Raw genomic sequence first — 14,630 nt, 5'->3', positions numbered from 1 at the left:
ACGGCATAACTCCGCCGCTAGTGGACCGATTTTGATAATTCTTTTTTTATCCGAAAGGTAATGCTTGCAGGTGGGTCCCATTTTTTTGTTTGATTTTTTTATCAATGACATATATTCGATTTGATCTAAAATAAGATACAAATTATTTTTTTTTGTTGTAAAACATGATTCATATTAATAAAGATACTTAATGATTTCAGCTTATACTAAAGGTCGGAGGCAAAGTTTACCATTTATGTTTTAGAATTACAACTTCCCGAAGTTTTTTTATTCACAGAAAACTAAACGGGCTCGTAAATTGTTTGCAAACGCAATTATTTCAGGACGAGAACAAATTTTCGGGTTCCTACCACAAAGTTTTGGAGTTTAGTAACTTATTTAACGAAGTCAAATATAGTTTTATGTTGGAAAATTCAAATTGTTATAGATTTTATAAGGGTTTTGTCTCTTCGAGTTTAAATTAACAAATGAAATATATGAAAAACGAAAGAAAATCTGCTACATTAAAAAGTACCATCTCTATCTCGCCTTAATGAATGCAACTTTGAATTATTACAAAACTGTATGGCTAGGTTTTGAGAATCTTAGTAACTACTTTCAGTAAACCTTTAAAATATGCTTATACTAGCTGTTGCTCCAGACTTTGTCCGCGTTGAAATGAAACTATAGCCTATGTTACTCACTGATAACGTAGCTTTTTAATGGTGAATGAATTTATGAAATCGGCCCAGTCGTTTTTGAATTATTCACACAAATATAAATTTTTCCTCTTTATAATATTAGTATAGATTGCAAACTATATAACTAGTAGTAACTCACTGCAATAACAAAATTTAACTAGCTAAGTAATTAAAATAGTTGTGTTTTAAGTTTTAATTCTGATTTAGATATTAATTACTTCGCTAAAGTACAGCAAAGTGGAACGAAATTTGTGATTGGAGTTCGTGTTTAGTATTTATTGGACGTTTACGAATGCAATTGCTGTGAATTCATAACTTCGCAATAAGTTTTCCTTAATGAGGTTTTTAATTACTAAAGTTTTTATTTAATATTTAAAAAAAAACATATGTAAAATTCATGTCAAAATACGTCATGTAATATGTTTTTGTTATACTAATCTGAACCTTATGCAATGGAATGTATGTTGCTCATAAAAAAGTCAGATAGAATAAAGAACCGCACCATCAGAATCAAAACAAAGATCACAGACAGCACATAAAACTAGGATGCCTAAATGGCGATGGGCAGGACACACAGTAAGATGACCAGACAAATGAAGTAAAACTCTGACTCAGTGGTATCCCAGAGCCGGAAAAATAAAAAGTGGTAGACCGCTAATAAGATGGGATGTCGACATTAAGCGTGTGGCAGGAGTAACATGGGCCAGAGTAGCGCGAGAAAGGCATGAGTGGAAAAGGTTGGAGGGGGCATTTGCCGAATGGCAAACAGATCTGCAGAAATTGAGCAAAAAACGAATGTTAGAATAGTGAATTATAATTTATTCTTAATTTTATTTCACTTTTAATTTTCCACTTTAAATTTAAAATTGTAGCTTGTAAACTTTTTCTTTATTTTTTTTGTAACTTTGATGCAGAACTGAAATAATGGCTATTCTATTTTTTTGTTAATCTGAACCTTAAAGTTACTATTCCTATTTATTTCTAGGTTATAATAAACCTAAGGTGTAACTAAAAATCAAACTAAGTCTGAACTCGATAAACATAATTATGGTAAAGGCCGCAGAAAATAAGAATTCTTTGCTACACACGCAATTGAGCGATTATCCGAACACTAAGTTGAATATTACGAGTATAATGCAGTGACCATAAAATATAGTATTAGAAAGTATACTTAAATGAATAAAAAAAAAGTTTCAATATCTATTATACTAAGTTCCGACGATTCGATAAAGTAATAAAATTAAAAATTGACTACCTATCTCAATTGTATACTGCATTCTTGGTTATGGTAACGTTTATGGTTTTTTTTTCTCGGTTTTAGTCTATGTTTTCTATGCAAAAACAATACCAATTAGTTAAATGTCTTAATTCGCACCTATTAATATTTTTCATATAATATTAAACTTCTCGCTTATTATTTTAATATCCCTCAAAGTTTGGTTACCATAGAGGCAATACCAACGAAGAAAAAGAGTCTCGCGTGAATTTTCATTATTTCATTTTATTACCACTTACATAACTTATCCATTCCGATATCAATTCTTATTATATGTTGCATTTTCAATAGCTTAATTATTTTATATCTAACCATACTAGAATAAAATAACTTCAACTGCAGGTTTGTAAAAGAAAATCTCATTACTAAATTGTATTTATAAAATAAAACACTGAATTCTAAGAAGTACGCTATATTCGGTATAACGACATTCAGCCGCGAAAGAACTATGTAGACCGACATAATAACACGAGGCGAGTTTCTTATTAGCTACACGATCGCAAGTAGGTCGCCGACGATTCCTTACGTACGCTAACCCAATTAACTTTGTAACGAAATTGTATACATATATTACAGAAGTAACAATAAGAAACGTGTATGTTAAATGTAAATAAAATGGCCAGTATTGAATCGTCTTCTTGGAGTGAGCAGAGAAAATAATAATTCGATTTGGAATATAACTATCTTTCGCGACTACGCCCGCGTGTAATTAAAAAAAATCAAAAGTGAGTAGCCTATATGTTCTTTAAGACTATCCTCTACACCTATACCAAATTTCATCGAAATCCGTTCAGTCGTTTAGGCTACAAACTCTAACAAACATCCATCCATCTAAACTTTTGCATCTATAACATTAGTATTAGTACGATTAACATTTTGTCTACTACTTATAATGTCAATTGGAACAGGTTTCTCTTGAAGGTAAGATCGATTTATAAAACTCTTGATAGTCAAATTCATATATTAATTATCAATATCAAGTTAGTCTGTAGCAAGCAGCGAACTCATTTACTTTACTGGATCTGAGCTATAGACAATGCACGCAGTATTATACGTTTTGTTTCACTGGATATGAAATGTTATTTAATAACATTAATTATAAATTGCGCAGTGATTAGTCAAACTGCGGACGATTGTTCCTGCAGTAATACAACTGCGGAACTTTCACTTAACCGCAGATATTTAGTGGAGTACTCGCTACGGCTTATGTTCAGTAAACGGAACTTTTAATCACGTTACAATAGATTTGATTACATTCATGTCCTCTAATTAAATCATTATTTAACTTTCCTGTACTAGTTGTAGTACATTTGCCTACTTTATTAGTTTCACTATCATGATAATTCCCAACCGTCACCCCGCTCTGTCCCAACCTGAGAATAAAAAGTTTCATCCATCACACCTTTTAGTCCTATTATTACCAATAAAGTGAAGGATGGAACCGTTGTGAAATAAAATAAGTTCCAACCGTCCCCTCATCGCAAAAGGTGGGATGGATGATACTTTTTATTCTAATCTGTCCTCACGTGGGGACAGAGCAGGATGACGGTTGGGAATAATCTCACTACCAAGTAATCATAATAACCACAGTTGGATCATATTAAATATTTTTAATAAATATTCTTCAAATTTTACTAATCTGAAGATCGCATCAGCAAACTAAAAATATAATATATCGCTTATAGTGCCCATTCTTTTTCCACAAATAGCTGACCATGTTACTTGTAACAATGACAATCGATTTGATTGAAGCTTACGTAGTAAGGTAAGATTACGATAAAGTCTGTAATCTGTATTAAAATCGATATCGATACATTACGTAAGATGCCTTTTAAAAATTCATTACACAAATTTATTATTCAACGTACACACTGAAGTTAATATTCATGGCATTATAAAATATGTTCATGCGAATACGAAACAAGGAAAGTTATATTAACTTTAAGAAGTTGGATTAGCGCTTATCCAAATAAGCAACGTGGCTGCGTTACACGATGTGCTTGTTACTGTTCTCTATGAATTTACATTTTGTAAGTCTCTCACGCGTTCATAGTTTGATGTCCAATTAAACATCTCCTTAGTGTAGATTTTTAATACAAAATCTTTACTTATCAACAGGGATACTCGATGTTCTTCTTGACCGTAATTAAACTGCATTATTACATAAGCAGATTTCTTTATTTCTACAATATTAGGTCTGATGGGAATGTATTTTAACAGTTTAGAAGAGAAGATTTTATTACCAAAAATCCTCATAATATTTTTTTAACGGCGCAGTGGAATAAAATATCATATTGTAATTAATAAAAATTATATTTATAGTTTAATATCTTGTTATGTTAGCGTATACGATGTAAATAATCTCCGACCTCTGCTCGGCGGCTTTCGCTGCCACGACATTTCAGTTGAGATTTATGAGTATGACTCCTTCACTAATATTGTTTACTTTAGTAATGGTCAGTTTTATTACAACGAATCGTCCTGAGCTTTTATTTTGTACGCCATTTCTATAAATCATCGGTGTACTAAAATGTTTTACTGTAATGTGGAAACCATACAATTTCAGATAACATAAAAGTATAGTCTGAATTTATTGAAAATCATATTTAATTTAAAACGCTTTTATAGTGTGGAATGTGAGTTAATGCAAAAGAATTTTATTGAAAATTTTAACAGTAGTTATTAGTTACAAAGTGTGGTTAAAATATTTGATATGGTTCTTACATAAAAAGAAAGTAAATTTGGTCTAGTTATATTTCAATTGTCAGACAATCAGTTCCGTCTTATCAGTGTACAAACATTGTATAAAAAATAGATATTGAGATAAAGAAAGCAGTGATTTCAAAATTAACCTTTTCTTTGTGATTTATTCTTCATCGCGCCCTTGTATTGTTGCAACCCTCTTGTACTGTTATTTTATGTTATTCGATACTGCTAATAACAGCACCCCACACGCTCCCTACCATTTATTGTCTTCGAATATACCAACTATTGCATAAATATTATGATTCCTTTAGACGATTGTACTTATTTTACATTGCAATAACCGACTTATAATTGGGTCACATCGATGTTTTTCTCTTGTACCAATGTGATTTTCGATTTTTTTTTTCGAACTGTCATATGTACATAATTTACCCGACGTTCTTACGGTGAAAACATCGTGATGCAACCTGCATGTATCGGCGAAGAAATTCAAAGATATGTGTGAGTCAACCCGCACTTGGCCAACTTGGTTGACTGTGGCCTAGTCACCCCTAACTTAGGCTCCGAGCCTCTCAGTGGGGACGTATGGTGAGTTGATGATGATGATGTTTTTCTTGTTTTTGTTTCTGAAATAATAAATACAAGTGTTGTAACTTTTTATAGTTGAATTTAGTGGAAATTGAAAATAATAACTGACATATCAAAGAAATTTAAACTTTGGAATACTGCAACAGATTTCCTGGAAACGAATATGTTTGTATCATCAATTTAATCAGAATCAGCTAATAAAATGTGAAATGTAATTTCGCATTTCTATTGAATTGGGCTTTACATCCAACCATGACGCAAATTCCTACCTTTAATTAAACATATGTATGAAACATCGATATTTTGATATACACGCGCTCTGGCAATGAAACCCCACGCTAAAACTATCCTATCAATTAAAACTACCAACTGAAACAAAGTTTACGTAATATGTAAATCACTAAGAAAGAATTGTTTAAGCGAAATTACCTGGCTTTGTTCTACTTGATACTTTGTAAGCTTTTTAATTTAAATGAATTTCGTCGCAACGTCGAGTTGGCTATGTCACAGTTGTCGGCCTCAGGCAGCGCGGATCACAACGGCCTGTCTAATGGACTGATGCCGGCTAAAATTTTAGATAAATACAAAGTTTATTTCGTTTGTCGTGTAAAGGGAATATGATAACAAAGAAAATTAATTTATACACGTTTCAGTACAGATCTTTAGGTATAATTTTATGCTTTTGAAAGTAAGAGTTACAAAACAAATATTTCGCAACCAGAATTTTTACCGAAAAATCACTTTTAGAAGCAATTGTAATATAAATTACAACATAAAAATTCTTTAAGTATGTATGCGAGTATTTTGCGAAGAAAAGCAATAATCGATAATGGTAATTACTGTCAAATTGCCATAATTTCGAGATGAAAAGGAATGAGTTGTACTTCGTACGATATAAAAGCCGCGTAGCCGTCGGATGCCGAAATGACATGTCATTCGACAGTGACAAGAGCCACTTAATGTCGTATATACGCCTTGAAAGGTCTTAATAATGTTCCCTGAATAAATGAGGAATATTCGAGGCTCTTTGGAGCAATGGGCTTATTTGGTTTCAGAAATGGGTATGTAATGAGATAAATGATATTTTGAATAATTTTTTAATGCAAGTGGTATTTCATTACACAATAATAAATATTAGTTACTAAATCATTAAAAATATTGACAAAAAGTGGCAATGGCCGTATTATGCCATTGTCTTGATATAACATAGTATAAACATGTATAATACATGTCAAGGTCCCAAGTATCAAATACAATAAATCCATTTTGCGCACACCGCATTTTATACAAATCATTTAATTTGACGCAGTATCGTCGGCGCAGCGCGAACTAGGGAAGGGCGTTCCCGGCAACGCGTCGGCGACGTCCCCGCCCGGATCCGACAATGCCATCCGAGCCGGACCCGCCGGCGACGGGCCTCGGCCTACGCCCCGCACCGGACCATACTTCGACTTGGTGATGTCGAAAAACGTTACCGCACTACTCGGAAAGACAGCTTACCTAAACTGTCGAGTTAAAAATCTAGGAAACAAAACGGTAAGTAGGAAATAATCATAATAAACATCAAAGATAGATAAGAAAACCAAAATAAAAACCGATAGTTATAATATTTCTGTAGTCAAAATATTTTATAGATTTATAATTTTTTTTAATAATCTGTTCAATGGTTTAGAAACGCAAAGTGAAAAGATTTATTTAGTTTTAATTTAATAAACCGTATGTATACTTACATTTAATAAAAGCGGAGTATAATGCAAAAGGATTTTATAAGCTTCTAAAGTTTAATGTTAGTATTGTGGCAAGCATTACTGCAGACAATGATGAAAATAAGTAAGATTTAATTTAAGCGCACACGCTCCCAGTAACGAGTTTCCTTTTATTCTGAAGCCAACGTCCAATTTACATAGCGGTATACCGCGTAATGTACGTTTTAAAATGAAATATAACAATAGCACAATGCAACTTTAAAGACTGGCCATTGTAAGTCAGACTTTATAAATAAAACTCTCATTAGGCGATGCCACATCTTACACATAAATAAGGAAACATAACGAGCTACTGAAGTCGCACACCCCCTTATACTGCCAATGTACTTACACATTTATACAGAAGTAACAAGCAAGTCGTTTTATTCCAATAGAATAATCTAGATTATTGTATTGTATCTGATTGTTATATTATGTCAACACTTTTAATAAAAGTCAAGAATTAAATATAACAAATCTGATAAAAAAGGCTTTTTGTTGGGTTTCTCAGTAAGATGTAACAAACATGCTCTTCAGTAACGTGTCTCCTGTCATATAAAATAGTCCGTATAATGTGCATTTACTTAACCACATCAACTGTTAGAGGTTCTAATTACAGCTACAAAGCACGACGCTAATGGCGTCTTGAAAATTGTTAGGAATTGCTCTCAAGCGATTTACGAGTTTAACTTAGCGTCTCAAATTAAGTGTCGCGTATTTAAGATACGAGCTTAAATAATAATGTTACTGTATGAAATATTGTTATTTGTTTGTTTTGAAAAATGTATTGAAAATTACTTTTCACGTCTTATCACTTTTTCTTCACTCTTTTAAATAATGACTACTGTTATTTTCAGTATTTTGCTTTTATATTAAAAAGTTTACATTTGTTCTAGCTGAACATGCAAGTATCGTGGGTTCGACACAGGGACATCCATTTGTTGACTGTCGGCAGATACACTTACACTAGTGATCAGAGATTTCGAGCAATCCATCTCCCACATTCCGAAGATTGGACTTTACAGGTGAGTGAGGAGATTTCATACAATAGATGGCGTTGTTTGCAAAATCGACTGGAGGCCGATTTAGGTTAGAGCTGGTAGGATTCGTTAAATGTTTTTGAGAATCAATATATTTTTGAATACAGTTTAAATTCATTTCTATGTTTTAAAAGTAGCGTAATATTGTATGATATGTCGAGTAATATAGAATTGCTTTGATAATTAAAAAATGAAGACATATTACTACAAACCAGTTGTTGAAAATTGTTCAGCAGACTGGTAAATTAAACTTTGTAAAGCAGTCGAGCGAGTTCGTATTTAGCATAGTAATGTAATTGTAAATAATTGTTTCAGATAAAGTACCCTCAGCACAGGGATTCTGGTATTTATGAGTGCCAGATTTCAACAACTCCGCACATGAGTCATTTCATACATTTAAATGTTGTTGGTAAGTAGTACACTTTTTATAATTTGTCAGTTTACTCTTTGTCTATGACGAACACCGAGCACTGGTAGGGCGGCCATCTTGTGAAACTGTCAGTGTGTCAGTTCGATTTGAGTCGCGATGGAGAGCGCACGTGGCCATGTGCTCGGTTGACGTCAATTCAATATCTTAATCAAAACATATCGTAACGATCTATAATTATTTAGTACTAGTATTGAGGATTTTGTGAATTGTTTTGTTGAAATACCTGAGTACCACGCCTGAAGAAAATGTTATAAATCATCCGAAGTTACTTGATGTTATTCAAAAGATTCAAATTTATTATTACTTGTAAGCGATTTGTAGTACACTTGAAATTATGAAGGAAAAATTTAACGGTTTACATGATTTCTTAAAATAAAAATTCAATAGTTGAAGTTGGTGAAACGGGATTAGTTCGACCGGGATTTAGAAGTTCTGATCGTCGTATTAAAAGTCCGTAGCGCAAATGTTAGACTTTCTGAACAATCCATATAAACTAAAACTTCTGCCTTAAGTTTCATTGAAGTGAATTACGATCTAAAACGTTCATATTAGTATTTGGTTAGTAGAAGAATGAGAGTACCATTATCAGTTACAGGTTACATTTAGTTAACACCAAGAAAAGATGACTAGAAAACAATTGACTGCTATATAATCATTCATCATTCATTCATCATCAGCTCACTACATGTCCCCACCGAGGGGCTCGGAGCCTACCCTAATAAGGGGTGACTAGGCCATAGTCAACCACTCTGGCCAAGTGCGGGTTGGTTGACTTCACACATATCTTTGAATTTTTTCGCCGATATGTGCAGGTTGCATCACGATGTTTTACTTCACCGTAAGAAAGTCGGTTAAACTATGTACATATGAAATTTCAAAAAATCGAAAATCACATTGGTACATTTGGTGCTATATATGTCAACTCTAATTTTTAACACAGTCAGTTGGTACATCTATAAATTTATGTTAAAACTTTGCACATGTAATATCTCGGAATTCTAAACTGTGCCGCAAATATTGTCTTCCAGCCATTGCGTTTAACTACTTAATTAGTTTGATGTTATTACGTCGTGCACGCGAATCTGTGCGAGTTGAAACAAAATTAGTTTGCCGATAACATAGCTAGCTCTACGTACATTTGATTAAAATGTTAAATACTATAAAGAATATGATTGTTCATTTATCAGAAACAAAATTTTCAGGAAAAGTATCTAATTTGTACTAAATGTTTTTTTTTTTATAATCGAGAACTATCAGATGTCTTTAAGTAATTAATAGTACACAAACCAGATATGACTAACACATAATTATAACGATAATACAATAGATTAATCGACTAAATAACTAATCTTGTATTGATTACCGGTCCTTTTTTACTTGAAGCCTTAACAGTAATTTAACAAAAACTATTTCATTATTCACGTAGAGTTATGCTACATAATAGAAGTAGCTGCAGGGCAAATGGGTCGATTTGACCGGGCAAAGAGCACGCCCCCGCAATACACTATAATAAGCATTTAAGGTATATTCTGACTTGCCTTTTGAAATTCTCGTAATGAAGCTTTTAATAATTCTCCTTCAAGCAATACAAAGATACTCTTACTAAATGTGCGTCTAAATTTATACTTTTATCCCTGACTAGCTGTTCGCGTGCGGCGTCATCCGCATGAAATTATAAATTTATTGTTTGCATTTGTCAAATTCTCAATTACAAATGTCAAAATACCAATTATCTTTCTATGGTAATCTTGTTTCCTTGATGTTGGCAGCAACTTATGGTATCTTTCCCACATTAAGGTTTTATTCAAAATATTTACCCTCCAAGTTTAATGTCGTTAAAATATATAGCCTAAAGCGTGATGTAAGTGTAGGGCTTTTTATTAAAAAAGGAATTATTCAAAAATATGCTATAATTGCTGAGATCTTAGGCAACAAAGAAGTGTGTGTTTACGCTTTATTATAATAGTATAGATTACATAATACCTGGTCTATCGTCATTGCTAGGTGAATAAAATAGCACTTATCTAAATCAACATGACAACAAACGCAAATAGTACACAAGACACAAGGAAAGAACTGTACCGTTAATTAAAAAATTTGTATTTCATGAAATATAGGAGATATTTTATTTTTAGCTGTGTATGTTACATAAGTTTTTTTAGATTGTATCTTACAATTTGGTTTAATTAAGAATGTTTATAGCGGGGTGTTTATTATCCGGCAGTTAAAGCTCGGTAGGGCGTTGCTTTCGGGCTTGATAACAAATAACGTCTTGCTTATAATTAATTCGCTACGCATTTAATTAAGGAAGATGTTTACGTACTTTTATTTAATTACAAAGTAAGCGGCTAAAACGTTAAGCCGTATAAAGGAAAAACATTTTACAGCCTCGGAATAATTAGCTCCGTTGAATTATTACAACAAAGTGACTACGCAATATTTTTTTCAGAGCCAACGACGGAGATAATTGGTGGTCCAGACCTTTACATAGATCGGGGGAGCACCATAAATCTAACATGCGTGGTTCTTTACTCGCCGGAACCTCCGGCATACATTTTCTGGAATCATAATGATGCGGTAAAACTCTTTAACTAATTACTTTTACTTTTGGTAAAGTGAAAAACATATTAATTCAACTAAAGACATAATTCAAAGCTCTTTAAGCGATGTGACATTCAGTGTAGGTATAGACCATATAAGAATCAAAACCTCTAAATAACGATGTGGCAGAGAAGTATTGCGAAATAGTACTACATATGACAATAAATTTAAAAAGAAAAAACGAATTCTATACAAAGTAATAAATTATAATAATCCATTAAAGTAGTGAATCAGAACCCACTACTCAATTCCCTTGACGCTGCTCGAAACCATAAAGCTATTATACATTCTTTTTCTTGTTATTTTATACCGTTATATTTTCCAACAGATTATTAGCTACGATTCCCCTCGAGGCGGCGTGTCGGTTGTAACGGAGAAGGGGGAAACAACCACGTCTTTCTTACTGATTCAACAAGCGAGGCCGTCGGATTCAGGCACTTACCAATGTAATCCAAGCAACGCACAATCCAAAAGTGTTATGGTTCACGTTTTAAATGGTGAGTACTTTTAATATAATAGCCCTAAATTTACTCACAATGCTTGTCAAATATCTTTTGAAGTCAATTATTTAATTCAAATTTCATATAAATGCCATTAAAACAACGATAACAATAATTTAAGTTAATGAAACGATCGACCTTAAAACGATATTACGTTTTGATTAACTCATAGCCGACGAAGTACAAATTATAATTACGAATGCTGTTATTGCTTTCAGACAACACTTTTAAAGATAGGCTTAATTCAACAACGGATTTAATACTCTTGAATATAAATGCTTATTTAGTATTTTTACGGACTTTGAGATTAATTGCAAGAATCTCATTTTTGTATACTCATAACAATCGAAGCTAGTTTGAATATAATTTGTTCATCAGATTTCTATGTTCCTTATACCATTGCATGTTATTGGTTTATTTGAGAACAGATTTAATTTTTGCCAAAGAAGCAAATTCCATTTTTCCTTTGTCAGGCGAGTACCCGGCGGCCATGCAGCGAGGAGGACAAGCGTTCGCGCCCACCTCGCCCGCTCACTGCTTTGTGCTTGCAGTGAGTCTTTTGATATCTCTTTCCTGACAAATACCAGTGACATTGGAAATGTAAATAGACTTTCAATATATTTCTCTGTTCATAATTATATTTGTGACCAAATTATTAGACTGGTTAACAGGCACCTTTGATCACAAATGTCATTTCCATCAGATGAAAAATTATTCGCTAAATTATAGGGTTGGGTTGTGTTATGTAAAATTAAAAATATAAACCCTAAGCAAATAGATCGGATGCTTGACTCATATAGAATTGTAAATATTGTTAGTTAAGATATTCTGATCTCGCATTTATTTCATTACATTGATGTTGAAAGCATTATCATAGTGAATCTTTAATTGAAGAAATTTAAAATTATTGAAATGAAGAAATCATAACAAAATTATGGTAACAAAGAGAAGATTATGTTCGATTGAATTTGAAATACCTAATTATTGCAAATTAAATAAATGGTGGGATATTTAAAATATCCGATAAGAGACATTGTTAAAGACAGGAATGAACAGCTGACAATACTATATTAACACAAATGTTTAGTAAATACATTGATTGTACATAAACATGTAATGAAGAGCAAAGATATACGAATCACTATATCTAGCTTTATTCTATTCTAAGGAATGTAAAATTGTAAGTAATTTGCAGAAGAAAATATTACGTGGATAATCTTTATTGTTTTTGTAAATATCGTTGAAAGATACTGCACAGGTATGTCTTTATTGATTTAATTGTTTTCTAGTATAATATTTACTATTGTGATTTAGTCTACTTTTTAAACAAAACAATTTCAATACTTTTAAGCATTTCAATCAGTTTGGATGTGAATTATTATTTATTTTGTGGTACGATCATGTTTTGTTTTATTCATCCTGTGTGGTCCATCTTTCATATAACTAAAATTATACAATTAGTAAGCAAAGTAGATATAAGAAATAAAAACTAGAATGCAGATTTTAAGATACTATAATTTATATTTCGTACTTTTTAAATAAATACCCTTTTCCCCTTCCAGCGTCAACTTCCCAGTGTTAGTTACTAAGTGTTTTTTTTTTACTTCGCCCATTTAATAGATTTATTCAACAATTGTTTGGCTAATGTGGAAAGAACATAATTTAAAAAATCTAGTCGCGTTCCCCGTCCCTTGTCTTAAATTACCTTAAATTGTGTAAAACTATATTCAAAGTGCTTTTAAGGACAGATACTGTCAAAAAAATCTGAATATTTATTTTTAAATTTAGATTTTAGACGTTTTTGTAAATAGTCATCTACATGTTGTCCAATAGAATTTTCAGTATAACATTAATCTTGATGTAACATAATCTATGTCGTACGAACTATTTCAATCAAATGGTTTTCTTGAAATAGGCTATCGAATAGAAAACTTGATTATAACCAGTTATTATATCAGAAGTTTATTATTGTATACAAGTAACAATAGTATTTAAATTTGTTGTATGTATCATGATTGTGCGATAAGCACAGCAAATTACATGTATAATGAACATTATAAAGAAATAATAAAGTTTTGAAAAAAAATATAAACACGTTTCATTCATCCATTAATAATATAAACTTAATATAAAGAGGAGAGATTAGTATTTGCATGTATTGAAATAACTCAAAAACTACTAGACCGATTTCAAAATGCGTTAACCAATAAATATCTACGTTATCACTAAGGCTATATTTATTACATTTTTTATTTTCGCGAGGACGAAGATGAGGGCAACAACTGGCACAATACAATTTGATCAAGACTCATTTTTACTTTTTTTTTGTTGCCAGAAGATATTAAGAGATATTTTATGAAAACAGTCGCTTGTATAAATATAAAATTGAGTAAAAAAACATATCCGATTTACAAAAGGGTAAATACAAAGCACAGATAACACCCTTGGGCGAAGAAAAATGAAAAAAGAAAAAATATATATTATAGATTCATATTAGTGAGCACAGAAAGTTTTTGTTTACGTAGAGGAGAAAAACAGAATCCATTTGTTGGGGAAAACAGGGTCGGAAAAGGCGGTCCACACCCCAATGTATGAATACATAATCGCAACGAAAAGATATAAAATAATTTATTTTACAATTCACAAAGCCTTTTACTTGTCGCGATAACTGTATAACACGTTTTACTTTTAACTTAGAATAGGTTTAAAATTTAAAATGATAATGGAATCTAAGTAAGAAATTTAAAAAAAAAATTGTTGTTACATTATTTATTCTCCCTCTGACTTCGGGCTCGTTAATACCTTCATAATTAAACTCTACATAACTGTCATAATATTTTATCACAATCGAAAATAATTAAGGCCTGTCGAATTTGTGAAAATCACCACCTTCCACTATTAAGTCTGACGGCTTGGCGTGTTAACTCGTAAAGGTAGAGTCGTAATCTGGAATCGATCGCTCTACACGCACCTATTTCCTTTTATGCATGGTAGGCGCTTTACCAAATTGCCCCGCGTGACTTGCCTAACTTCATCGGCTCAGGGCAGTGACACAGAAAACATT

The 14,630-nt window shown here is 32.1% G+C and overlaps 1 protein-coding gene across 3 annotated transcripts in view; it reads left to right on the top strand.

Moving 5' to 3' along the window:
• The window catches only part of LOC106103423 (lachesin-like), a 31,698-nt gene extending 18,091 nt beyond the window's left edge, over positions 1-13,607 (top strand). The window contains exons 3-8 of one of the 3 annotated variants that reach the window (XM_013283198.1): positions 6,560-6,786; positions 7,892-8,020; positions 8,351-8,444; positions 10,915-11,042; positions 11,395-11,563; positions 12,040-13,607. In XM_013283198.1, coding sequence (XP_013138652.1) covers positions 6,560-6,786; positions 7,892-8,020; positions 8,351-8,444; positions 10,915-11,042; positions 11,395-11,563; positions 12,040-12,143 — 851 coding nt within the window. In that variant the 3' untranslated portion in view covers positions 12,144-13,607. Of the gene's footprint in view, positions 1-6,559; positions 6,787-7,891; positions 8,021-8,350; positions 8,445-10,914; positions 11,043-11,394; positions 11,564-12,012 lie in introns of all 3 variants that reach the window. The other 2 variants (XM_013283197.1, XM_013283196.1) reach the window with 2 other exon arrangements.
• The last annotated feature ends 1,023 nt before the right edge of the window (positions 13,608-14,630 follow it).

The sequence above is a fragment of the Papilio polytes genome, unplaced genomic scaffold, assembly GCF_000836215.1.
Source record: "Papilio polytes unplaced genomic scaffold, Ppol_1.0 DF823823.1, whole genome shotgun sequence".
In the NCBI taxonomy this organism is placed as follows: Eukaryota; Metazoa; Arthropoda; class Insecta; order Lepidoptera; family Papilionidae; genus Papilio; species Papilio polytes.
This window is presented reverse-complemented; position numbering and strand designations above follow the sequence as displayed.